At 44.9% G+C, this 26208-nt stretch overlaps 1 protein-coding gene across 10 annotated transcripts in view; it reads right to left on the bottom strand.

Moving 5' to 3' along the window:
• Positions 1-307: 307 nt before the first annotated feature.
• The window catches only part of LOC140915797 (protocadherin alpha-C2), a 362081-nt gene continuing 336180 nt past the window's right edge, over positions 308-26208 (bottom strand). For 9 of the 10 annotated variants that reach the window (XM_073356102.2, XM_073356097.2, XM_073356103.2 and 6 more), the window contains exon 4: positions 308-1156. In XM_073356102.2, the coding sequence (XP_073212203.1) occupies positions 846-1156 (311 nt within the window). In that variant the 3' untranslated portion in view covers positions 308-845. The remainder of the gene's footprint in view (positions 1157-26208) is intronic. The other variant, XM_073356101.1, reaches the window with a different exon arrangement.

Below are 26208 nucleotides of genomic sequence, written 5' to 3'. Positions count from 1 at the left end.
TTAAGTGCAAAAGAATGTTTAATAGACTGGAAACAGGGATGTAGAGGAAATATCACAGTCAGTTACATTCCCTAGATGTCAGCCCATCCCTTGTTGTCCCACTCTGAGGGACATACTTGCTAGGATAATCGGACTTATACTAACAATATAGCCAATGGCTTGGTGAGAGTTATACTTTATGGTATCTTAAAAAGCTGTAAATGTGAGCTTTTCTTTGCTGGAGTGTGTACAATACGTCATGCAAAAGACTCAGTATTCCACACAGCTAGTCTCTAGATTCAAAAAGTCTGGTCATCTCCTTTGAGACATTTCCTCCCCAGCCTGACCATCTTTGAACACTATGTTCATTAGGTGTTTCCTTTGTTGTTCATATTTTACCAGCTCTTCTTGCATTTTATAATCTGATCTTGTATCACCTAGCTGACATCTGCACATAAATGTTTCCAATCAGACACAGGGTGCACAATATTAAAACTTTTAAACTTGTCCTGTAAGTGTCATCAAGACAGGATCACAGGAATCACAATGCAGAGAGTCCAACCTCTCACTGGCTGTACTGTGAAGATTCTCCTTTTCGGCGTAGGAGAAAGGAAACTTGTGTCTGCTTTTTAGAGTCTGAAAACAAGCCAGAGTGGAGAAAAAAAGTTAACACCAGACTTAATAAAGCTTTTCAAGACAAAACCTGTTAAGCAATCTAGACAGACACTGTGAACTTCCTGCGGATTTCTGAAGTCTATATATACTGGAAATTTGTTAACAATAGGAAGAAGTTGGGAGTTGCTACATAGGAGAGATCTGCCAATATTAAAAAAACTGGCTAACTGGGTTCTGACAGTATAAACCCCTCACTGGTCACTGTTGTCAGTGGTGCTGTTCCCCTTTTCTTTTTTCTCCTGAGTCTTGTTTCCCTTCTTCTTTTTCTTCTTTTTCTTGGTCTCCTCCTTCTTGCCAAAGGTTATGAAGTCACTTTTGTCAGTTTGGCTGTTTGGTGGTTCCTGCCGGATGGAGATGATCGCAGGAGATCCAGGGATAATGAATTTGTCTGGCAACTCACCGGGACCAGCTTGTTTGGGATTGCCAGGTCCATATTTAAAGGTCCAGCTGTTGCTGTTCACACCAGCTCCCACTGGGGGGGAAACCTCTCCTGCCTCAGGTTCTGAAAAAGTCAAAACAACATTAAAATCTTACAGCAGCATCAAATACAATTAATCAGCTAATATAGCATACACAGGGCAAACTGTCGCGCCTAAGGGACTCTTTCAAACAAGGTTCCAAATCAGGGCTCATAACTGTGGACAGTCTTCTCCATAGCCTTTGCCCCTTTTAAAGACAAGAAAGGCTACTCCTCTAAAATGTTCAGGAAAAGTGAAAGTCTTGACAGACTATGAACTGGAATGCAAAGTCAGAAATTAGAGGGATGATTGGTGTCAAATTGGGAGTGAATTGGCAAAAATGTTTGGAGAGGAGAGTAAATATTTCAGTGATTTCCTAGACTGGAAAATTCTTTGTAAGTTTTCTTGTCATGCTGTAACTCCATAACAGCAAGGCCTAAAATTTCAGATTTTGGTGACCCCCCCCCCACACTTGGCATTCAGATGAGATATGGTAGATCACTTTATTTTGGAAGCTACTCATTGTCAAATAAAAATATAAGAAAGCTTTGTCATCAGCATTTTGCAGACATTTCAGGCCTTCTAGTACTTTGGACATAACTAGGGAAGTTCTTAATTGGTGTGCTAGACTCACAGGTCTATACAGCCCCTGCTTGGTTTTAGAACTCTGCCATGGTTTCTAACGTACCAAACAAAGCAGGCACGCTTTAAGCTAGGCAGCTTGCAACTAGCTTTCCAGTATTAACCCAATTTTGAATCTCACTGCCACAATTTGCCAAAACTAACCAGTTTACTTGAAATTTCTTGTGTGTGGTCTTCTGCCACTAACAATATGCTGACCAAATGTGATATGGATTACATTTGTAGGGAGTTTGAAAAATAAGCTATTTTTCATTTGTTTTGTTCTTTTACTATTTGAAGAGTCTTCAACGCTTTCAATGGCTATTAGCCAGCATGGGCAGGGATGGTGTCCCTAGCCACTGTTTGCGAGAAGCTGGGAATGGGTGACAGGGGATGGATCACTTGATGATTACCTGTTCTGTTCATTCCCTCTGGGGCACCTGGCATTGGCCACTGTGGGAAGACAGGATACTGGGCTAGATGGACCTTTCGTTTGACCCACTATGGCCGTTCTTATGTTCTTATGTACTTTTACAAACTCCCAATTTTGGATAGAAACTTCAAATTTATTTTAATTGATCTGTCCTGAGTATTTGCTGGAGACTGAGTATTTTGGGGAAGATTTGATGCTTATGTTTGGAATTATTTGTTATGACCTTTTAAACCTTTGAAGTCTGATCAAAACCTTGTTCTTGTGTACCCTAGAGAAATGTAATGTTGCAAATACAATTTCAAGCACCTGTCATGATTGTAACACACTTCCTGTCCACACACACGTGCATGCAATAGTGCATAAACACTGTCAGCACCATTGTAATTGCATTTGCTCTGAACAAATCTCACCACCATATTCTGCACTGAGCCACTCTGCATGCATCGTTGCAGTGGCAGAGTAGACCAAAAGCACCAGCATTTCAGCTGGACCATTGCAATTGGTCCTCTCAGCAGTCCCACAATGCTCCTACATTCTCTTCTGTGATCAGTGTGAAACATGTAATATCTCTTGTACTTCTGAATCTCACTATGTGGTTCTGCAGCTTCTGCAATTTTAGGCATAGGTGTTTTAAGTTTTAAAAAGTATTATGTACGCAAACCAAAGGGTTTTCTTGTTTCAGAAACAAAGAACACATTTTTAAGTTTACAGTCTCTCCTTAAAACTGGTTGCATACATACAAATCTCTGATATGTGTGATGCTTCTTGATCTTTGCTTTTCATGCAGATATTGTACTTAGGGTGTTCCCTAAAGGGAACCTGGCAGCTCCGGTCAGCACCGAGCCGTTAAAAGTCTGGTTGACAGTGCTGCAGGGCTAAGGCAGGCTAGTCCCTACCTGTTCTGGCACTGCACTGTGCCCCGGAAGCAGCCAGCAGGTCCGGCTCCTAGGCAGGGGGGAGTCAAGGGGCTCCGCCCTGAGCATCAGCTCCACACTCCCATTGGCCAGGAACCAGCCAATGAGAGCTGTGGGGGCAGTGCCTGCAGGCAAGAGCAGCGCGCGGAGTCTTCTGGGCCCCTTGACTAGGAGGCAGAAATGTTGGCTGCTTCCGGGGCGCAGCATAGTGCCAGGACAGGCAGGGAGCCTGCCTTAGCCTTGCTGCACTGCTGCCTGGGAGCTGCCCAAGGTAAGCCCATGTCCCAACCCCAAGTCCCAAACCCCTGCCCCAGCCCTGAGCCCCAACCCAAACCCTCATCCCCGGCCCCACCCCAGAGGCCTCACCCCCAGCCCAGAGCCTTCACCTCCTCCAGCACCCCAACCCCCTGCCTCAACCCACAGCCCTGTCCTGCACTCTGAATCCCTCGGCCCCACCCCCCAGCCTGTAGCCCCCTCCTGCACCCCAAACCCTTCATCTCCAGCCCCACCCCAGAGCCCACACCCCCAGTCGAAGCCCTCACCCCCTCCTGCACCCCAACTCCCTGCCCCAGCCCGGAGTCCCCTCCCACACTCTTAAACCCTCATTTCTGGCCCCACGCCGGAACCCACACCCCCAGTTAGAGCCCTCATCCCCTCCCACATTCCAGACCCCCCCCCAGTGAAAGTGAGCGAGGGTGGGTGAGAGCGAGCCACTGAGGGAAGGGGAATGTAGTGAGCGAGTGCAGGGCCTCTGGGAAGGGGCGGGATGGGGGCAGGGCCTTGGGGAAGGGGCGGGGCTATGGTGTTCGGTTTTGCACAATTAGAAAGTTGGCACCCCTAGTTGTATTTTCATGTTCTAGACCCTACAAGGGCAGTTTACGTGCTACATTAGCAAGTATTTGAGGACATTTGTGTAATACGTGGCCCATGGAATCTTTGTGAGTAAGGTAAGATTATTGTTTTCAGCAGGGGACATATAAACAGGAAATGGTGAAGCACGTCTTCTCCTGGGAATGGTGTGATCATAAAGAAAAGCTGTTGCCTCCTACATGACAAAGAGACATTAGCTCTGTGGTCAATGATTAGATAAACCGGTGTTATGTATGGGAACTTAACTTACAATACATACATACATTTATTAATATGGCTAGATAAAACTGCCTCAGCGTTTTTGCTTCTTTTGGGACGGTTGTCTTGGTGGGCTTAACTGAATTTCCCTGTTTTCAAATACCTTCATTTTTTTGCAATGTTAACAGAACTTTGTGTCGTTTCTTTTTACAAAAATTACAACATTCCTGTGAGTTTCTTGTCACATTAATTTTGAACGGTTGACTTTTTTCATGTTTGTTCTTGACAATACTAGTGTTCTGGCAAGTCGCTTAACACCCCAGACACCAATACATACTTTCATCCTTCACTCTGGTTTAATTAAGCTTTTTGCCTGGGGATGTGTGCACATTTGATACCCCCCTCATTTCCTTGAAATAATAAATTACTGAACTGAACAGTGTATGTCTTGGCCTAGTTCCAAATTAGGAATTGATCCTCTCTCTTCTTGTATACAGAAAATGTGACCTCTTGCATCCCATACTTTAAATCAAGCTTTATTTGACAAATAAATGTTTTCTCCTTCCCAACAACCCCCATCCATCACTCCTTCCAAATAACCCTGGTACAGATTCTCTTTTCTTCTATTCCCGCATTGGGCACATAAATGGGAGAGACGGAGGTGTCCATAAGCTACTTGTGGACCTCCCTAATTCTGGACTGTGTCAGAGGCCTGCACAGTGCAGAAGAAGTATAGCCCCAAGGTTTCTTTAAAGTGTGTTATCTTATTATGCCCCTCTATAGACCACTATATCAGCAAAACAACCAGAGCACAGTCTATTCTGGCCATGCTCCTCCTGTCCTCAACATGTCCCTTATACCAGGGAGAGGGGCCATTACACTGACTTTATGTTGAGCAGAGACCTGACCTTATGATTAGGGCAGTGGTTCCCAAACTTGTTCCACCGCTTGTGCAGGGAAAGCCCCTGGCAGGCTGGGCCGGTTTGTTTACCTGCTGCATCCGCAGGTTCAGCTGATCGCCACTTCCAGCAGCTCCCATTGGCCTGGAGCAGCGAACCGCAGCCACTGGGAGCCACGATCGGCCGAATGGCGGATGTGGCAGGTAAACAAACCGGCCCGGCCCGCCAGGGGCTTTCCCTGCACAAGCGGCGGAACAAGTTTGGGAACCACTGGATTAGAGTATTCTGCAAGGGCTATTTAAGATCCCTTTCTGCAGTGTAAAAGGGTATTTCCTATGACACAATGTGGGGGGCCCTGCATTGCCTGAAAATGTTAAACAATACTACAAAGTGCACATGTGTGTCTGTCTGTACCACTGAAATCTAATGCAAAACAGGATACTGTCCCTTTAATCTGGTTCTGTTTACACAAATCTACTCACCAGATTAAGTGAGTAATATACATCACAAATCCTTCTGCTATAGTGGAACCAAATTTAGCAAACCCATAATATCTACCCTGGAATCAGGATTCTGTGAGCACCAAGACTAAGAGGTTTGCCTCCACTTGTCTGTCCTTATTGAAGCCCTTGAATATATTTGATGCCCCTATAAACTAAGCATATTAATACTCCTTAATACTCACTAAGCCAAAGGAAACTAATTACCCTTACAGCAGGCTGAGGAACTCAAAAGCAGGGAGATGGCTACAGCCAGAACATAATAGCATAGAACATAATAACATAATGACCATCATTTCCTAGTAGCAGGGCTTCAGCAGCCTTTTCAAGAAATTTCACTTCTGCTTGATTTACCTGACAACAGTGTTTATATCTGGAGTGTCAGGCAGGAAGGTCACAGTTCAATTGTACTATCACTGCATGTTCAGGCATTTCAGATCAGGGATAAATGTCACCTACCCCCCAGTTTCTAAAGCCTCTATAAAGAGTTATTTATTGTCTGATCAACAAGCATTTAACACACAAAAACTATGATTTAGATGTAACTTTACACTTAACAGGATTAGTTGTGCTTCTCTTGCATATTTTCTGGAGCTTAATAAATGCTTTTAAGCTGTTTATTGAACTTATAAAAACGGTCTAAATAAAGCTGCCCCCCCCAACTACATTTATCACACTTCATTTAAAGTGTTACACTCCTTTCTCTGCACCCTACAACTATATATGACCTTGTCAGAGGTCATCACAAAGAAAAATAGGACTGGCCCCTTCTTGCCAGTACCTAGGCATTCCCTGAAGTAGAGTTGACTAGGTAGGTAGCGCTCTCACTTTGTCTTGTTCTCAATGAATTCAGGAGTCCTTATGTTCAATGACCAAATGATTTATTTTTAAAACATAGGCACAAAACAGAAACTAAACCCAGGCTGCAACTGCAGCTCCCTGACACTAGAGATGTGTGTGCATGTCTGCGTTCTAAAATGGAAGATGCCTTTTTGACCTCATTAGCCACCACCCACAGGCTCAAAGACAAATGCAAGCATTTCAGCAGACCTCTGACATAGTGCTGAACCACACCCCACCATGGCTTTCAGAGACACTGCACAACTGAATATGCCAGTTTTTAAAAAAAGATGAAATATAAAACTAAAATCATAAACAGCAGTAGTCATGAAAAATCCTTTGCTACTATTTGCAAGAAGTGTGTGTTCGAAATTACAGCATGGATAATTTTCTGCAGCCCTAGATTCCCCCTTTAGTTTCAATTCAATAAGATTGTGGTCAGGGTTGTATTGTTTAGAAAGCAGCTTCATTCCACTCCAGAGAGGCTGCATTTCAACAATGAGCCAAGTGACCCCTGTGTAGTTCGTGAGTTTGGTAACCTTTTGATGAAAGACTATAAAATAAATGTCTGTCACCCAGATTTAAATGGCTATCTTTTGGAAGACTAGATTTGTGCATTCACTCAATTGAGGGGTTGGTTTTTACTGGCTTGTTCCCTATTCCAAATGATGTGTAAGCAGAACAGAGCTGACACGCAGAGTGACAGGTTAAAATAGTCTGGAATTGAGATATCTTCTAAGTGTAGGGCACAATGCCTGCTTCACAGAGCATAAAACATTGTGTCACTCAGCTGGCAAATCAATTCTCCCATCAAGACTGGACCAGGGATGCTGGTTTTTTTCTCATTGACATTTTATTTTCTCTTTTTTAGGGAATGTGCATACTTGTGGTCTCTGAATAACCCAAAAGCTAAAATCTGGCATTTGTCAGGAACAGGTGGTGCTCACTTTACATAATGAGAACTGTCCATATATTATGAGTGTAGTGCTTTGTCTCTGCCTCCCATGTCTCTGCAGCTTTCTTAAAGAACCTTTGTCAGAAGAAGGCTGAGTTTAGTGTGAGAGCAGATGTGCCCCTGCTAAAGGGAGGTAGAAGCATTTCTGTGCAGCTCTATCTCCATGCAGAGACATTTGTGACTACGTGACATGCTCAGCCGAGACAGCAGCTTGCTTCCATTCTGTCCCTCCCCTTCCCATTCATCATTTTGTCCCTGTCTGTAAGGATTTCAATGGCTCGCGGATCCAAGAGGTCATTCAGATAAAAGCTTTCAACCAAACCATCTATTCTTAGTAGTTTCAAAGGAAATATTTTTGAATTGTCTGATTTTTCCAGCCAACAGAACACACTGTGAGTCTAGGACTAACCCAGTCCTTATTGACAGACCCCTCCACCCTCATGTCAGTGTAACCACATTGTTATTAATTAAATGCATTTATTTAAAATGGAGATCAGGCGACAAGCAGGAAGTAAATCGCAGGGAAAGCCAGTCATTAACTTGATTTTTTCCTCCCTGCCTCCTTTGCTGATGCTGCACAGACTGCAGCTTCTGCCTCTGGCTGGCATGATGAATATTCACTGCTATAAAGAGTCTGACATTCTGCACACTTATTCTGAAACAGCATGCCAAGTGCAAGCATTATGTGCACGGGAGAAAAAAAACCTCTCTGTGTCATTCAGGGGATCTCTGCAGGCATTCTGGCTTCACTGAACTTCCCTAAGCCTTTTCTGGATTAAAATGCCCATTTAATCTTTTTTTTTAATCAAGAGAAGTGGTAGATATTGAATTTCGAGATAGGGAAGTGATGCAGACAGAAAAAAGTTAAAGCTCAAATAGCCTAGTCTGCAATAGTCTGCAAATGGCCATAGTCTTTTCAAAGGATCACGTCAATTTGGAATTTTTAAAAAGCAAGCAAATAAATCTCACTCTTTGCACTTCCATCTGTTTGACCTGTCCTGCCCTACGATAGAGGTGGAATTGGCAAAATAAAAGCTCCTCCCTACCAGGGAGTCTGCTGCTTTAATCCCTGCCTGTGTTTAAATACAGTAACATTAAACTAGGTAATTATAGCGCATATGGTGTGTGAGATCCCCAACCCCCCACTGCTCTAACATCCAGGCACAATACAAGAGAAAGGCAACAAGGACTTGCTGCAGTTTATCGTTTGATTTGTGGTGGTTATTAGTGTTGTGGCACAACTGGACTTTAAATTAAATATAAAAATTTTATTTAAAGAAAAATTCTTCCAGGGAAAAGATTTAAAAAATGTATTTATCTCAGGCACTGGAGTAGCTCTGCCACTGTGTTCTGGGCTGTTATTGCAGTAGCAACTGACTTGCCAACTACCGTAGGCTAAAAATCAGGCCTCTTCTGAGCAAAGCCTAACACTGGATGATAAATGGCTTCTCACAGACACTGAGCAAACAAACAAATAGAATAAGTCGTCTACAGCCCCATTGCTCCCTTATTAGAGGAAAAACCTGCTCTTCAGTTCAGTTCAGCTTCTTATACAGCTCCCTCCTTTTTGGTTTGGGGACTCAGTAGTACCTAAGCTGCCCAGTCTAGGATGACCAGATAGCACATGTGAAAAATCGGGATGCTCCTTTTTTGGAGGGAGAAGGGGGTACAGTTGCATATGTAAGACAAAGCCCCTAATATCGAAACAGTCCCAAAAATATTGGGACGTCTGGTTACCCTAGCCCAGTCCCATTCCCCCATAGCTGAATGTCTCTTCGATCCTGCAATCAGGGCCGTCCCTAGCTATTCTGGGGCCCTACGCAGCTCCCCCCCCCCCCCGCATGGGGGGGCGGGGCAGGCTTGGGGGGCCCAGGTGAGTGCAGGCCCAGCCCTGCTGCAGAGCTCAGGGGAGTGCTGGGGCAGAGCAGGGCTCGGTGGAGCAGGGGCAGGAAGAGGTGGGGCTGGGGTGGAGCAGGGGTGGGGGCCCTGGGGAAGAGCCGGAGCAGGGGCTGGAGCAGCATGCAGCTATGCAGAGCACTTTTCTGGTGCCCTACGCAGCTGCGTAAGGATGGGCCTGCCTGCGGTACACGGTACACGAAGGTACCTGTTACTCCCCTTACTCAGCAACAATTTTAACCCTTTCCTCACCCAATTCACATCAGGGACTATATATAATATGTCATAATTATAGTGTATGCATATATCTGGCCGCTTGCTATATTCTTGATACAACTGGATGTATATTGCAGTTTGGTATGAATGCAGAATACATATCCTAGTTTGCTTTGTCTACAGATTTTGCTACTGACTGCTCCAGATGCTGGGCTTGCGTTATATGGATTTTTATTTGCATAATGTATAGGGTGACTATATTCCCCTAAACTGAAAACAGGACACTGTGTAAGCTGCCTGGTGTTGCCACTCACCCGAGGCCCGCCGCACAGGGCTGACAGCCCGAGCCACCTGGCATCACCACTTGCCCGAGCTACCTGGTGTCATTGCTCGCCCAAGCCCCGTGGTGGGGTACAGGGCTGTCAGCCTGAGCTCCACCACACGGGACTCACACCCTGAGCCCCACCATATGGGGCTGACAGCCCAACCCGCCTGCCACTGCCGCTCATCTGATCCGACGTCATGACTTTTTTGGCAAAATTGGGCATTTGTCTCGTTTGCTCTCTCCTGAATGTTCCTCCATGCCCATTTAGGGCAATAGCAAATGGGACAAATGTCCTGTTTTGCCAAAAACATCATGACGCCAGGGACAGAGCTTAAAAAGGGGACTATTCTGGCCAAAACGGCATGAATGGTCACCTTAATAATGCATTATGCCTGCAGTCTGGTAGTGGCAATTGTTAGGAGATTGTGATTATAGGTGGAGAAATCATGGAAATATATTTTAATATAATCATATATATACATTTAAAATATGATTGAAACATTAAAAACAATAGACATCATTTGCCCAGTTTTGCACAAACAATAAAATAATGCACAGTGAGAAACGCAGTTCGACAAACCAGACCAGAGGCAGTTTGTACATGTCACTAGACTCAATAAACCCAGACCCTCAAGAGCAACCCCCTCAAACTTTTTCCCTGCAGGTGCTCCCTTTTTCCCTATACCCTCTCTCCATTCAGGCCTTTCCTCATCCCACCCCCATCTCCCTCCAAAAAGGAGACAGACCCCAGGAGCCCAATCCTTGACTAGGGGAAAGAGATGGTATCTCAAAACAGGTCCCAACTCCCAACTGATAATGAGCTCTTCTTTCCTCCCATAGAGTTGCAGGGCTCCAGGCCGGGGTCTCTCTTTCTTTCCCTTGCCTAAGAGTTTTATCCTCTAGGTGGCGTTCTTCCCTCTATTCCCCATGATCAAGGATTGCAAGCCTCAGGCATGTCTCTTTACCCACATGCAGGGTGTGTACACTCTGATCTGAGGTCTTTACCAGCTTCTCAGGGATTGGGGACACCAGGAGGGGGATTCTCCTCACTTCTGCCTGCCTGGGTTTTGGGCTTCCATGGACAGAAGGACCTTCTGTTCTCTTAATCAAAGGATTGGGCTTCTGGGACACAGGGAACAGTTGTTGTGAGGAAGGAGAGACCAGCAGACTTTTGAGCCGGAATCTGAGCCCATTTTAATGAACCTTTCGTGAACTGAGTTTCTGGAACGTAAATAACCCCAATGAGTGTAGGTTGCATTGCTTCCATTTCCTGATGCCCTGAGTAGAGCTGCTTTGAAGATCAGAGCCCAGGTGTTTTTATCCAAAAGTTGTGAGGGACACGCAGCTGGCGCCACAAACAAGCTTTTACACCTCCTACCCTGCATCATGTCCTACAATTCCACCATGAATGTGTGTGTTTGCACATGCATCTCTGTGTGTGTGTTTGTGAATACAGTAGAACCTTGATTTTATGCACACCAATCTTACAGACAACCAGTTATACAAACCATTTTTCCCAACAGAAAAATAAATCACATAACAAAAATGATGTCGATGAAGAACAAGTCAATCTCCCTTCACATTCTGATGCCTTTAATGCACTGGAAATCACATGGCAGTGGTTTGAAGGACAAGAAGAAAGCAATGCAGTGCACCATACTACAACTTCTGCACCACACTTACTATAATTTTGAGATGGTCAGTTTTATGAACTGTTTTATTTTATGAACTCCTCAGTCACCAATTAGTTCATAAAATAGGGTGATACTGTAGTGCTGTGTTCTCCCCAGTGCTGCATCCCCATGTCCCGCATTGTGCTCTCTGTCCTCCTGGATTGTGTCCACCCAGTGCTCTGTGTCCCACAGTCCTGCCATGTGTTTTGTGTCAGCCCACCAAATGTCCCCACTAGTATTCTGCCCCCAGCACTGTGTCTACCCCAGGGCTCTGTAACTCTTGTTACACCACCCTCATGCTCTGTGTCCCCTTAGTATCCTCTCACCTCATGTCCCCTGTAGCCCATAGAACTAGCTTTGGCATTTATTTCATTTAGCAATAACACAAGGAACCCAGAGGCCTGTCTCCTGTAAGACTTTGGTTTCAGCAGTTAACATAAGGCTTGAGGCCTATGAACAGGGCCATCCCTAGGAGGGTGTGGGGCTCGGGACATAGGTGCCTGGTTTCTAATTGGCCGGGGGTGGTCCCCCCAGTTCCGCCCAGGCCCCGCCCCAACTCCACCCCTTCCCCCAAATCCCCACCCCGCCCTGCTTCTTCCCACCCCTGCTCCGCCCCACCTCTTCCCACCCCTATCCCGCCTCTTCCCCACCCAGTTCCTCCTCCTTCCCCCAAGCACACTGCGCCCTTGCTCCTCTCCCGTCCCCACCAGTGCCTCCTGATGCTGGGAGTGAAACATCTGATCTGTGGTTGGCGCTGAGAGGGAGGGGGAGGCACTGATTGGTGGGACCTGCCGGTGGGCATGAGGTGCTGGGGAGAGGGGGAAGTTCTGGTAAGGGGGGTCCTCCTTGGCCCCCCTCCTCGGTTCCCCTCCCTGACTGACTGCCTGCCGGCCTGCCGCTTGCCTCCCTATTCGCCTCCTTACCTCGCCCACCCGCCCACCTCCTGCCACTGCAGGGCCACCCAAAGTGTGGGGCCCGGCGCAGTCGCCCTGATTCACTGTAACATAGGGTTGGCTCTACCTATGAACTTTGGCAAAGATAAATGGCCTAATAGTCACCCCTAAGTTTTGGGGAGCTGGGAGTGTGTAAGGGGGAAGTTTATCTATAATGACACCAGCCAACCACAGGAACATGAGCTAACATCAGCTTTTGGATATTTTAGGATAGAACATCTGCAGATGTTTGGCCACAAGAGTGCCATGGCAATGAACTGACATACATGATAATAACTTGAGATCATTAATATACTAACCTATAGGAGAAAGGCACCCCAACATTAGTTGGGTGATGAAATACAAATAAGAAAGAGGGGAGAACCCCCTACTGAATATGCATTAGACATAGTGGCGTCAGTGTAATATAGTATAAAAGCTGTATCCCAGCCTGTGGGCAGGAAGAGAGATAGATGTAGCCCTTGGGAGGTGCCAGGATGATGGCCACTGGTGATGATGAGGAAGGTGATGGTGAGGAGGAAGATAATGGCTAACATTTCAGGTTGTTCTGCAAGGGATGGTGTGAGTAAATGGGTGTTCTGATGCACATTCTATATTATCTCTATCCACCTTGATGGGTTAGAGTGTTTGTGACTTTGCTAATTAATTAATAAACCATTATAAATACAGAAGGGTTCCTGAAGTGTGCGTGTTGCAATTGTGCACAGCGGAATTCCCAACTGAACAGTAATTTTAATAATACTGGGCCTGATCTTGGGACAAGTACCTGTCAACCCTCAGACTGATAACTGGGAATTCTTAAGTAATCAATATAATTAATACACAATCTATAGATAGGGCTACATCCCCAACTATGTTTCCTCCCCAGGTTTCTGTGTGTCCCCTATGCTTTGTGTTCTCTCCCAGCTGCTCTACGTCCTCCTCATGCTCTGTGGGACTAGTGTGCCCCCACAACATTCCCCTCAGAGCTGCCCCTTCACCATAGTGGTCAGACTGGGAGACCCTATTTCTTTCAGGGCAGGAAGGAGGGATATTACCTTTGATCAACCTCCTCCCTCTGCTGGCTCTTCAAATGCAGCCACCCAGGGATCACCCAGCATCAACAGGAGCCATGGTGAGGAGTGGAGAGTAGTTAGAGAATATTTTGATCCAAGGGGTATTAAACAGAGATTAACAGCAGGATGTGGCCATGTCTAGGGGAGGGAGAGAAGCCTTTTCATTCTTTCCTCCCGCGCTACAGCACAAGCGAAGTTGGCTGGGAATTCAGCAGGGAATGGGACGTTTGAGAGAACAACGTGTCTTCCACACACTCCCAGTGGTTGCACTTATGCCAGAGCCAACCCAGCTCAGCATTACACATAAATCTTTCTTTCTTACCCCTTATCTTATCTTTTCTTTCTCAGGACTCAGGGCTCCTTAGGGAGTTAACTCATCTGTTACTGGAACTGCTAGTAGTGTACCCCCCTAAAGCTTTTGAAGACTCAAATAAATCACTGAATGTAGTGTCCAGCCAGGTCAACAAACTGACATTTGCAATAAAATACAATTGTGTATAATTCCTCTGGGGGTGGGTGGGGTGCATTCTGTTATTATACTGCAACATTTCGGCATCAAACTTTTATATACAATTTTAAAAATAAATTACTACACCATCTTCCTTGCTTCTTTTCTTCCTTCTTTCCTTTGTTCTCTCTTCACTCTACTTTGTCTCCTGCCTTACACCATGTACCCTGGCATATCCTTTCCTCAGGAAAATTCAGCACCAGTATTCCCTAATTTTACTAGTGTTCAACAATTTTAACATTAAAGTGTATTTATCTAAAACAGTTAAGCTTTCATCTCACTCCTCTTTCTCATCACACCTTTCTGTTTGAGAAGCTTTTTTCCTCTCTAAATCTACTTCCCATTCATGTCCCCCCCATTTCACCTATTATTCCTCCCTGTCTCTTTCTTATTTAGTTAAACTGTTCTCCTTAAAAAACAAACAAACAAAAAAACACCACCAACCCTCCTTTCCCACTCCTCTTTCTCTCTATTCCCTCACCTCTTCCTCATGTTCTGTTGGGCTCAACCTCCTCCTCCTTCTTTCCTCATTTTACCCTACTGCCAATTCTCCCTCCTCCGCTCCTTGTCTCACAACTCTTTCCTCTTCTTTTTCCTCCTCTTTTCTCTTCCACTGTTTCCCACATTACACCGTGCTCATCCAGATCTTTCCCCAATGGGTCTGCAGACTCCCTGAAGCCCTTGTGGTTTTCCCCTCCCTTTAGATTAATGATGTTTGCTAAAGAAAACGATGGGTTCCAGCTGCACTGCAAAGGGGTCAATTAAGCACTCTTTGAGAGCCCACTGGTCTGATCCATTGTGGGACCACATTGTTGTTGCTGAACTCCTGCTTTCCAGCTGAGTTTGACAATGGGTGTCAATCCCAATCCTTCCTGCCCCTTCCTCAAACAGTGCTGAACTTGGCTGTCACATGGGTGTGGACAGTGTCAACTGAGTTTAGCACTTATTTGAACAAAGCATGTTCAACCCCTAATACAATGAAGGGCCATCACTGCTTTAAAATGGACAATGAACTCTGTCCAAACCTTGTTCAAACCAGTGGGTCAACCAAATTCAACACTGGCTGATGGGGGTGTGAGAATATTTGACACCCGTTGTTCAAAATGGCTAAAAATTCTAATGTAGACAGAATGGCAAATATTTTCGAACCTGGTGCCTAAAATTAGGCTCTTAGGGGGAGACTTTCAAAGGCTCAAATAGCACTTAGGTACCTAACTCCTATAGACTTTGAATAGGAGCTAGGTGCCTAACTGGTATTTTGTGACTTTGAAAATCTTTCTCCCAGATCCCTTCTATTCTTATTTAGGCACCTAAACAGAACTGTTCTGATTTTAAAGGCACTGAATACCCACAACCCCCACTGATTTCAATGGTAGTTGGCATTCCTTTGCACCTCTGAAAATCAGGCTGGTTCTGTTTAGGAGCCAAACGTTGATTTAAGAGCCTAACTTTAAACATCCAGGTTTGAAGATGCTGACATTAATAATCCCTCATGCAGCCCAGGGTTTCACTGTGCAGCTCTTAGTGACATTTGCTCTCCTGCTCATCACATCCGCTCACTCGCACAAACATTTCAAACTGTCAAAAGTTGATTGATTTTTTTTAAAACTAATCAGTGATTTCATGATATTCCTTATGATAAAAATCCAGTCTTAATTTAATCAATCCTTAATTTAACTTAATTCAATCCTAAAGGATGACCCAACACTCTCACAAATCTTGGGAGACAGGCCAGTCCTTGCCTACAGACAGCCCCGCAACCTGAAGCAAATACTCACCAACAACCACATACCACACAACAGAACCACTAACCCAGGAACTTATCCTTGCAACAAAGCCCGTTGCCAATTGTGCCCACATATCTATTCAGGGGACACCATCACAGGGCCTAATAACATCAGCCACACTATCAGAGGCTCGTTCACCTGCACATCCACCAATGTGATATATGCCATCATGTGCCAGCAATGCCCCTCTGCCATGTACATTGGTCAAACTGGACAGTCTCTACGTAAAAGAATAAATGGACACAAATCAGATGTCAAGAATTATAACATTCATAAACCAGTCGGAGAACACTTCAATCTCTCTGGTCACACAATCACAGACATGAAGGTCGCTATCTTAAAACAAAAAAACTTCAAATCCAGACTCCAGCGAGAAACTGCTGAATTGGAATTCATTTGCAAATTGGATACTATTAATTTAGGCTTAAATAGAGACTGGGAGTGGCTACGTCATTATGCAAGGTAGCCTGTTTCCTCTTGTTTTTTCCTACCCCCCCCCCCAGATGTTCTGGTTTAACTTGGATTTAAACTGGGAGAGTCGTCAGTTTGGATGAGCTATTACCAGCAGGAGAGTGAGTTTGTGTGTGTATGGGGGTGGGGGGGATGTGAGAAAACCTGGATTTGTGCAGGAAATAGCCCAACTTGATTATCATGCACATTGTGTAAAGAGTTGTCACTTTGGATGGGCTATCACCAGCAGGAGAGTGAATTTGTGGGGGGGGGGTGGAGGGTGAGAAAACCTGGATTTGTGCTGGAAATGGCCCACCTGATGATCACTTTAGATAAGCTATTACCAGCAGGACAGTGGGGTGGGAGGAGGTATTGTTTCATATTCTCTGTGTATATATAAAGTCTGCTGCCGTTTCCACGGTATGCATCCGATGAAGTGAGCTGTAGCTCACGAAAGCTCATGCTCAAATAAATTGGCTAGTCTCTAAGGTGCCACAAGTCCTCCTTTTCTTTTTGCGAATACAGACTAACACGGCTGTTACTCTGAAACCAGTCTTAATTTTATGTATTTCAGTTTCCATATTTAGTTAGTGTATCATGTGTATTTTGTTATATACATATACACACACACACTACTATATATCGGTGTATGTGTATTTTGATCAACCTTTTCTTTACCAGTTACAAAACAATGGCTCTTTGAAGTGATCACGATCATTCTTCAGAGCCTTTATAATTCACCCTTTAAATCCTTCATAGTTCACAGATTATTAGCATTGTATATCAAAATGGCTTCTTCACAGTCATTGTGGGCAAATGCATCATTCTATTACTTACAAATGTGAACCTAATATGAACCAGTTCTGTTTAGGTGCCTAAATAAGAATATGAACCAAATCCATACATTAAAATGCTTTCACAGAACTTGTGAGGAAAAAAAATGTAATGCATATGAAAAACAGCTGGGTATTAATCCACAGTAGTGTATCTTGTTTATCAAAATTATTTTTGTCAGGTATTTTGCATACTTGCTGTGATTAGACAAATGCATTTCAAAACATGTATGTTTTTTGAGTTCCATGTGTCAAAAACAATCATCTAACTCATTTCTGTTTCCCGTGCTATCTTGCACATTTTAAAGAGACAGAGAGTTTTTATTTCAATTGGAAGCAAAATGGTTTCCCGATCTCAGATCCCTTTTCAGCCTTGAATTGACCTGTACAACTAGCTTACACAGGGCCTGGTTCCCCATTGCTCTGAACCTTGTGTTGTCATTTATACCAGTAGAAAATGGGGTAAAATGTTACAATCCTGATCTGTTAGTGTTTTAAACTCACTTTACACTGGTAAAAAATGACTACACGAGAATGGAGAATCAAGCCCAAAATCTTTAAACGTACAAATTGCTACCAGATGGACTTTGGCAGTCAAACTGGGCAGTTTCCTTCTTGCACATCATCACCAGTGATAAAGACTCTGCAAACTAAATGAGTTCCTCATTGTCTGTGGTGGGTTTGCACAGTTATAAATGACTGGAACTTAGTAAACAATTTAATTGATGGTGACCACGAAGGAATAAAATCCAGCTCACTCCCTTTTAACTCTGTTGTCCTCTGCAGGGCTAACAGGAGTAAAAAGCTAGTCATTATGCTAGTCATTAAAATCAATTATGATTCTGAATTTGCACAAGGAGCAGGTCTGTGGAGTTAGGTTGTCTTTTTACAGCTCCTACTCTTGTCTCTGCCTTCACTGCAGCACTTTTATCTCCTCCCTAAGATTCCGCTAAACCTGAACCCTTCTTTCTCTTGAAGTGGAGGAGGACATGGGCTTCTGCTGCTGTAGGAGGCAACTGAAAGATTCCTGTCCCTGGTGACTTGGCTCACCTGATAAGATACGCTGTTTTCTCTGGTACTACTGAGCAGTGCGTCACTCCGAGCCAGCTGTGGGGATAGGGGCCCAGGGAGGGAGTGGACTGCACTGGCTGCAGACAGGATTCTCCGTTGCTGGTCCTCTGACCATACAGTAGAAGGACAGAACGGCCCGCAGTGGCAGGAGGAAACTAACATTTAGAAATCTGTGTTGCTGGGCTCAGCTCAACAGCTAATCATCGAATGTGGGAAGGGAGAAAAGATCTGCACAAAGCATCAGCAGACACTGATCTCAGCTCTTCTTTGTGCTGCCTCCCCTTCTGCTCTGCCCTTCATAACAGGACTAGTGGTGTGTGAGCCTGTTGTCCCAGTGTCATTCTGTGCAGAAAGGAGAGCTTGTATTTATTTATATGAAAAAATAACAGTCCTAAAATTAGCCTACTATAAGCAGCATTTGTAGTAGAGAGAGAAAGAGCCTGGGCCTGGTGCAAGACTGTGAAACAAATCAGGAGATGTATTCAAGTAAATGTTTACAAGTTCACTGTCCAGTACATGAACAGAGTTGTTGCTAGTGTACTAGGCACTAGATATTTAGGTATATATATTTTAGCTAGTACCACAGATGTTGACTTTTCAAACTGCCAACCCCCAGCTCTTCCCCAGGCCCCGCCCCCACTCCACTCCTTCCCCCAAGGCCCCATGCCCGCCTCGCCTCTTCCCACCCCCACCCCACCTCTTTCCATCCCTGCCCCACCTCTTCCTGCCCCGTCCCTCCTCCCAGTGTGCAGCATCCTTGCTCCTTCTCCCTCCATCCCAACCTCCCTGCATGCCGTGAAACAGCTGATTGTGGCAGGCAGGAGGTGCAGGGACAGAGGGGGAGGCGCTGATCCACAGGGCCCGCTGGTGGGTGGGAGGCACTGGAGGGGTTGTGGGGGGGCTTATAGGGGGTGGGTGCTCAACACCCACCGTTTTCCCCCCATGGGTGCTCCAGCCCTATAGCATCCATGGTGTCAGCACCTATGGCTAGTACAGATATACCCCAATCTAGTAAAAGATAAGATGGTTTGATGGAATAATGAATAAGGGATATTTTGTTCAAAATATCAGGAACAAGAGGAGATAACACATAAATGTCATGAAATATGTAAGGTGGTGTGTAAGTTAGTTGTTTGTTTTAGCCTATAAATGTTAGGGCACTTCATTTTAATTCTTTTGGTGGCCTATGGGACGGCAGGAACTCCCACTGCAAACTGAGCCATTCCTTGCTACTGGGCACTTCTATGTTAGTGTAGCTGTAACCACGGAGCCAGGACAAACTGTGCCTAGGGGGCAATAAACCTGGCCAAATACCTTTGTCACTGAACTGTGCCTGTGGTCTTTCTTTATGAGTAACACTGAAGTCTGTTGAATGAGCAGGCTGCCTTGTCTACTGCTAATTAAAACCAAGGACAGAAACACTGGGCAGCCTGAACACGGCTACTAAGGCAAAGACATTACAGCCTTTAGCAACTAACAACACTGGGTAGCATTATCTGCTGAACCAGCTATCTGCGTATGTCTGGTCAGCAAACTGAAAGAACACACACACACACACACACACACACTCACTCACAAACCAATTGGCAACAGCATTACGCATACCTCAGACACTGTCACTGTTATATTTGACCTCCCTTATCATTTGTTTATTATCAACCATCGATGGGTTGAATTTAATATAGATTGTAACCCCCTTAGGACAGAGAAAGACCTGTTATTTTGCTTTTCTGTAATGCACCATGTGCATATAGCACATGGATTAAATAAATACATGGTAATAGTAACAAACACCAAAAGTAATACTTAAACAAGAAAGTAGAAAGTGGCAGAGAATATGGTCCCAATGGGGCTGCATTAGTACTTCTAATGATTCTTTTATTTGGTGCTTATATACGTGTTATCAACTCTTGGGGTATTTAGTGTTTTCCTTAAATTCCAGCTGTTGGATTAAGGTGAATATGTAAGAATCTTAGTTTTCTTTTTTTTTTAAAGAAAGAATTATGTTTCTAGCCCTAGTGGTGGCAGAGAAAAGTTTGAAAAAGGGACCCAAGTGCACCCTAAATGTTCAGAAGCCAGAAGGCAAATATAAAATAATATTTTTTTAAAAAATCTCATTATTTTTAAGCCAATCTCATGATTTGGGGGTGCCTAACTCATAATTTTTGGACTCATACTGATGATGTGTGCAACAAAAATGCATTTGTTTGCAGAGGTGACAGTTAAAAAAAATATTTGTTTGCCTTTTAATAGATTCATAGATTCCAAGGCCAGAATGGACCCTTGTGATCATCTAGTCTGACTCCTGTATAACATGCACCATAAGAGTTCTCCAGAATAATTCCTAGAGCAGATCTTTTAGAAAAACATCCAATCTTGATTTTAAAATTGTCAGTGATGAAGAATCCACTATACTCCTTGGTAAACTGTTCCAATGGCTAATAACTTTAACTGTTAAAAATTTATGCCTAATTTCCAGTCTGAATATGTCTAGCAAATTCTATTAGATCATGTGTACCCTTCTCTGATAAATTGAAGAGGCCATTATTAAATGTTTGTTCCCCATGTAGGTACTTACAGACTGTAACCAAGTCACCTCTTAACCGTCTCTTTGTTAGGATAAATAGATTGAGATTTTTAACTAGTCTGACACTGTAAGGCAGGTTTTCTAATCCTTTAATCATTCTTGTGGTTCTCCTCTGAACCCTCTACAATTTATCAACATCCTTCTTGAATTGTGGGCACCAGAACTGTACACAGTATTCCAGCAGCAGTTGTAGCAGTGCCAAATACAGAGATAAAGTAACCTCTTTATGCCTACTCAAGATTTCTCCGTTTATGCATCCCAGAATCACACGAGCTCTTTTGGCCACAGTACCACACTGGGAGCTCATGTTCCACTGATTATCCACCATGACCCCCAAATCTTTTTTTCAAAGTCACTGCTTCCCAGGATAGAGTTCCCCATTTTCTAAGAATGGCTTACATTCTTTGTTCCTAGTTGTATACATTTACATTTAGCCATATCAAAATGCATATTGTTTGCTTGTGCCCAGTTTACTAAGTGATCCAGATCACTCTGAATCAGTGACCTGTCCTCCTCATTATTTACCATTCCCCTAATTTTTGTGTCATCTACAAACTTTATCAGGCCTTGTCATAAATATAAAGGGAAGGGTAAACCCCTTTGAAATACCTCCTGGCCAGGGGAAAGCTCCTCTCACCTGTAAAGGGTTAAGAAGCTAAAGGTAACCTCGCTGGCACCTGACCAAAATGACCAATGAGGAGACAAGATACTTTCAAAAGCTGGGAGGAGGGAGAGAAACAAAGGGTCTGTGTCTGTCTGTATGCTGGGTCTTTGCCGGGGATAGACCAGGAATGGAGTCTTAGAACTTTTAGTAAGTAATCTAGCTAGCTATGTGTTAGATTATGATTTCTTTAAATGGCTGAGAAAAGAATTGTGCTGAATAGAATAACTATTTCTGTCTGTGTATCTTTTTTGTAACTTAAGGTTTTGCCTAGAGGGGTTCTCTATGTTTTTGAATCTAATTACCCTGTAAGATATCTACCATCCTGATTTTACAGGGGGGATTTCTTTATTTCTATTTACTTCTATTTTTTATTAAAAGTCTTCTTGTAAAAAACTGAATGCTTTTTCATTGTTCTCAGATCCAAGGGTTTGGGTCTGTGGTCACCTATGCAAATTGGTGAGGCTTTTTATCCAACATTTCCCAGGAAAGGGGGGGTGCAAGTGTTGGGAGGATTGTTCATTGTTCTTAAGATCCAAGGGTCTGGGTCTGTAGTCACCTAGGCAAATTGGTGAGGCTTTTTACCAAACCTTGTCCAGGAAGTGGGGTGCAAGGTTTTGGGAAGTATTTTGGGGGGAAGGACGCGTCCAAACAGCTCTTCCCCAGTAACCAGTATTAGTTTGGTGGTGGTAGTGGCCAGTCCAAGGACAACGGGTGGAATATTTTGTACCTTGGGGAAGTTTTGACCTAAGCTGGTAAAGATAAGCTTAGGAGGTTCTTCATGCAGGTCCCCACATCTGTACCCTCGAGTTCAGAGTGGGGGAGGAAACTTGACATGGTGGCATAGTGGTGGGATTAACCTGAAATCATTTTGAGATTCAGTTGAGATTTTCTGAACTAGAAATACAGATTTTAAAAAGGAAATTTTTTTTCCTTTGGAAAGGAATTCCAGAAAGCAGCTGAAACTGAAAGCAGCTTGGTTTTTCTCTGCTTTGTGGCCAAGCAGAGACAAAAGGGGATTATCTTTGTGAATTGCAGGTTTTCTTTGCCTGGAGGCAGGGTACTTAACTCCTGCAGGGAAATTCACAGTCTTCCAACCCAGAGTTTTTTTTTTTCTTTTCTTCCTAAAAGTAAATAGGGGGTGTGTGTTCTACCCATTTGCCTGGAGACAAAAGTGGCAGGGTTTTTTTTTTTTAGGATTTTGATTTTTTTGTTTTACAAGGAGCACAGGTTTGAAAAGGAATTTTTTTTTTCCTTTGGGCTGCTGGTAAGCAGGTTTCCAAGTAGTTGGACGTTTTTTGCTTTGATTTGTGCCCAGAGCAGAGACAAGGGAATTGTCTTTTTCTGTAGGCTGACAAATCACTATCAGAGAATAGGTATTCTATTCCAGCACAGCAAAATTTTACAGCCAAGTTTTGTTTGTTTATTTCTAAACCTTGGGTGTAAAGTTAGTTAAAAACAGAGAGGTTAGAATGACAAAATCCACGGCTCGACAAAAGCTGGAATTAGCCAGATTTCAGGCTGCGGAAAAACAAAGGGAACATGAAAGACAGACAGAACTCATGCGGCTGAAAATGGAAGCAAGGGACAAAGAAATGGAAGCAAGGGCCAAAGAACTGGAGGAGAAGGAAAAAGAGAGGAAGCATGTGGAGGAGGTGGAGAAGATAAAGGCTCAGCGGAATATCCCAACAAACCCTAGCAATCCTTCTCCAAGTACCACTTCCCATCCCAAAAAGTTCCCCACCTACAAGGCAGGTGATGATACTGAGGCCTTCTTAGAAAACTTCGAAAGGGCCTGCCTTGGGTACAACATCTCTACTGACCAATACATGGTAGAGCTGAGGCCGCAGCTCAGTGGACCCTTAGCTGAGGTGGCAGCTGAAATGCCTAAAGAACACATGAACAAGTATGAACTGTTTAAATCCAAGGCGAGAGTCAGAATGGGGATAACACCTGAGCAGTCTCGTTGGAGGTTCAGAGCCCTAAGGTGGAAACCAGACATGTCATTTACCCGACATGCCTACCACATTGTGAAACATTGGGATGCCTGGATATCAGGAGCAAGTGTTGACTCTCCAGTAAATTTGCCCTTCCTAATGCAAATGGAACAATTCTTAGAGGGTGTTCCTGAGGAAATAGAAAGATACATCCTAGATGGGAAACCCAAAACTGTAATCGAGGCAGGAGAGATTGGAGCCAGATGGGTGGAGGTGGCAGAGAAGAAGAAAACTGGTCGCAGTTGGAGCGGAGACCAGAAGGGACCACCCCAGACCACACCCTATTACCGGGGGCCGCCCAAAGCCCCACCTACCTCCCAAAGAACCCTCCAGACCCCTTATCGTCCCACCACCCCGTTCTCCAGCAACCCTCCTCGCCCCAGTGACCCGTCAGCTGGACGATGTTTTAAATGTAACGAGCTGGGGCATGTAAAGGCCAACTGCCCCAAGAACCCCAACAGATTACAGTTCATTGCACTGGAATCACACCAGAGGTCCACAGGCCCAGATACCTCCCAGATACCCTTGGAGCGGAGGGAAACTGTGAGTGTGGGCGGGAAGAAGGTCACCGCGTGGAGGAACACCGGAGCACAAGTGTCAGCTATCCATGCTTCCTTAGTGGACCCCAATTTAATCAACCCAGAGATCCAAGTGACGATTCAACCCTTCAAGTCCAACTCTTTCAATTTGCCTACAGCCAAGTTGCCTGTCCAGTACAAGGGCTGGTCAGGAATGTGGACTTTTGCAGTCTATGATGATTATCCCATCCCCATGCTGTTGGGGGAAGACTTGGCCAAGCATGTGAAGCAGGCCAAGAGGGTGGGAACGGTCACCCACAGCCAGGCTAAACAAGCCGTGAGGCCTAGCTCTGTTCCGGAAACTTCTATCAGGACCCGGTCAGAGGTGATGGACCCGGACCCCAGGCCAATGTCTGCAACAGCAGTAGTGGATCCAGTCCCAGAGACCCAGACGGAACCAGTCCCAGAACCGGAACCAGCCGAACAACCAACACCAGACCCCGTGTCAGCACTGAATCCAGTACTTGCGACCTCAACACCAGAGGGCCCCACCGAACCTGAACTGGCAGCAGCCAATAACCCTACACAAGAGGCTCAGCCGGAGCCTGAATCCCAACATAGTGCACCAGCGGAGAGCGGTTCACAGTCAACAGAAACAGCTCCATCCCCTATATCGCTTCCAGAGGGACCAAGCCTAGGTCCACAATCCCATGAGGAACTGATGTCTCCAGCATCAAGGGAACAGTTCCAGACCAAACAGGAAGCAGATGAAAGCCTCCAGAGAGCGTGGACGGTGGCACGGAGCAACCCCACGCAGCCGGTATCAAGTGGAGTGCCCCAAGGGTCGGTCCTGGGGCCGGTTTTATTCAATATCTTCATAAATGATCTGGAGGATGGTGTGGATTGCACTCTCAGCAAATTTGCGGATGATACTAAACTGGGAGGAGTGGTAGATATGCTGGAGGGGAGGGATAGGATACAGAAGGACCTAGACCAATTGGAAGATTGGGCCAAAAGGAATCTGATGAGGTTCAATAAGGATAAGTGCAGGGTCCTGCACTTAGGACGGAAGAACCCAATGCACAGCTACAGACTAGGGACCGAATGGCTAGGCAGCAGTTCTGCGGAAAAGGACCTAGGGGTGACAGTGGACGAGAAGCTGGATATGAGTCAGCAGTGTGCCCTTGTTGCCAAGAAGGCCAATGGCATTTTGGGATGTATAAGTAGGGGCATAGCGAGCAGATCGAGGGACGTGATCGTTCCCCTCTATTCGACGTTGGTGAGGCCTCATCTGGAGTACTGTGTCCAGTTTTGGGCCCCACACTTCAAGAAGGATGTGGATAAATTGGAGAGAGTCCAGCGAAGGGCAACAAAAATGATTAGGGGACTGGAACACATGAGTTATGAGGAGAGGCTGAGGGAGCTGGGATTGTTTAGCCTGCAGAAGAGAAGAATGAGGGGGGATTTGATAGCTGCTTTCAACTACCTGAAAGGGGGTTCCAAAGAGGATGGCTCTAGACTGTTCTCAATGGTAGCAGATGACAGAACGAGGAGTAATGGTCTCAAGTTGCAGTGGGGGAGGTTTAGATTGGATATTAGGAAAAACTTTTTCACTAAGAGGGTGGTGAAACACTGGAATGCGTTACCTAGGGAGGTGGTAGAATCTCCTTCCTTAGAGGTTTTTAAGGTCAGGCTTGACAAAGCCCTTGCTGGGATGATTTAACTGGGAATTGGTCCTGCTTTGAGCAGGGGGTTGGACTAGATGACCTTCTGGGGTCCCTTCCAACCCTGATATTCTATGATTCTATGATTGAAACATGGAAATAAATGTCTACGGCAGTACCAGAAACAAGAAATTCACACCAGCTCAGGAGGAATCTAAGAATACATTTAGGGAAGGGGAAAATCACAGCTGCAAGAGCAGATCATGCTCTCAGGAAAATCCCATGGAGTGTGAGGAAAATGCAGAATATGCGCTGGAAAAATCCCAGTTCTTTTATTTTCAGAACCACGCTATCCCCATTCTGACTCCAGTGAATATTTTGGGCTCAGCAGAGGGGTGGGCAGAGAGGGTGGAGGCTTATCAGAGAGAGGGTCACAATCTGTGATGTTTTTCCCCTTCAAACATTCCCCCTTAAATAGCTATGCAATCCACAAGTGTTTTTTCCCTCTGTAAAATAATACTGATTTCTGAGAGTTTCTTCTCCACACTATAACACCACTCCCTTTCACAAACATATTCCCTGAGGGAGAGAGGGATGGGGGCAGGCAGGAAACCAGTGGATACAGGGATCCTGAGGGAGCCTGCTGCAGGTAAGAAGGGGATTGGGGAAGTA

The sequence above is a fragment of the Lepidochelys kempii genome, chromosome 8 (genome assembly GCF_965140285.1).
Source record: "Lepidochelys kempii isolate rLepKem1 chromosome 8, rLepKem1.hap1, whole genome shotgun sequence".
In the NCBI taxonomy this organism is placed as follows: domain Eukaryota; kingdom Metazoa; phylum Chordata; order Testudines; family Cheloniidae; genus Lepidochelys; species Lepidochelys kempii.
The sequence above is the reverse complement of the archived record's forward strand: the minus strand, read 5'-3'. Positions and strand labels throughout refer to the sequence as shown.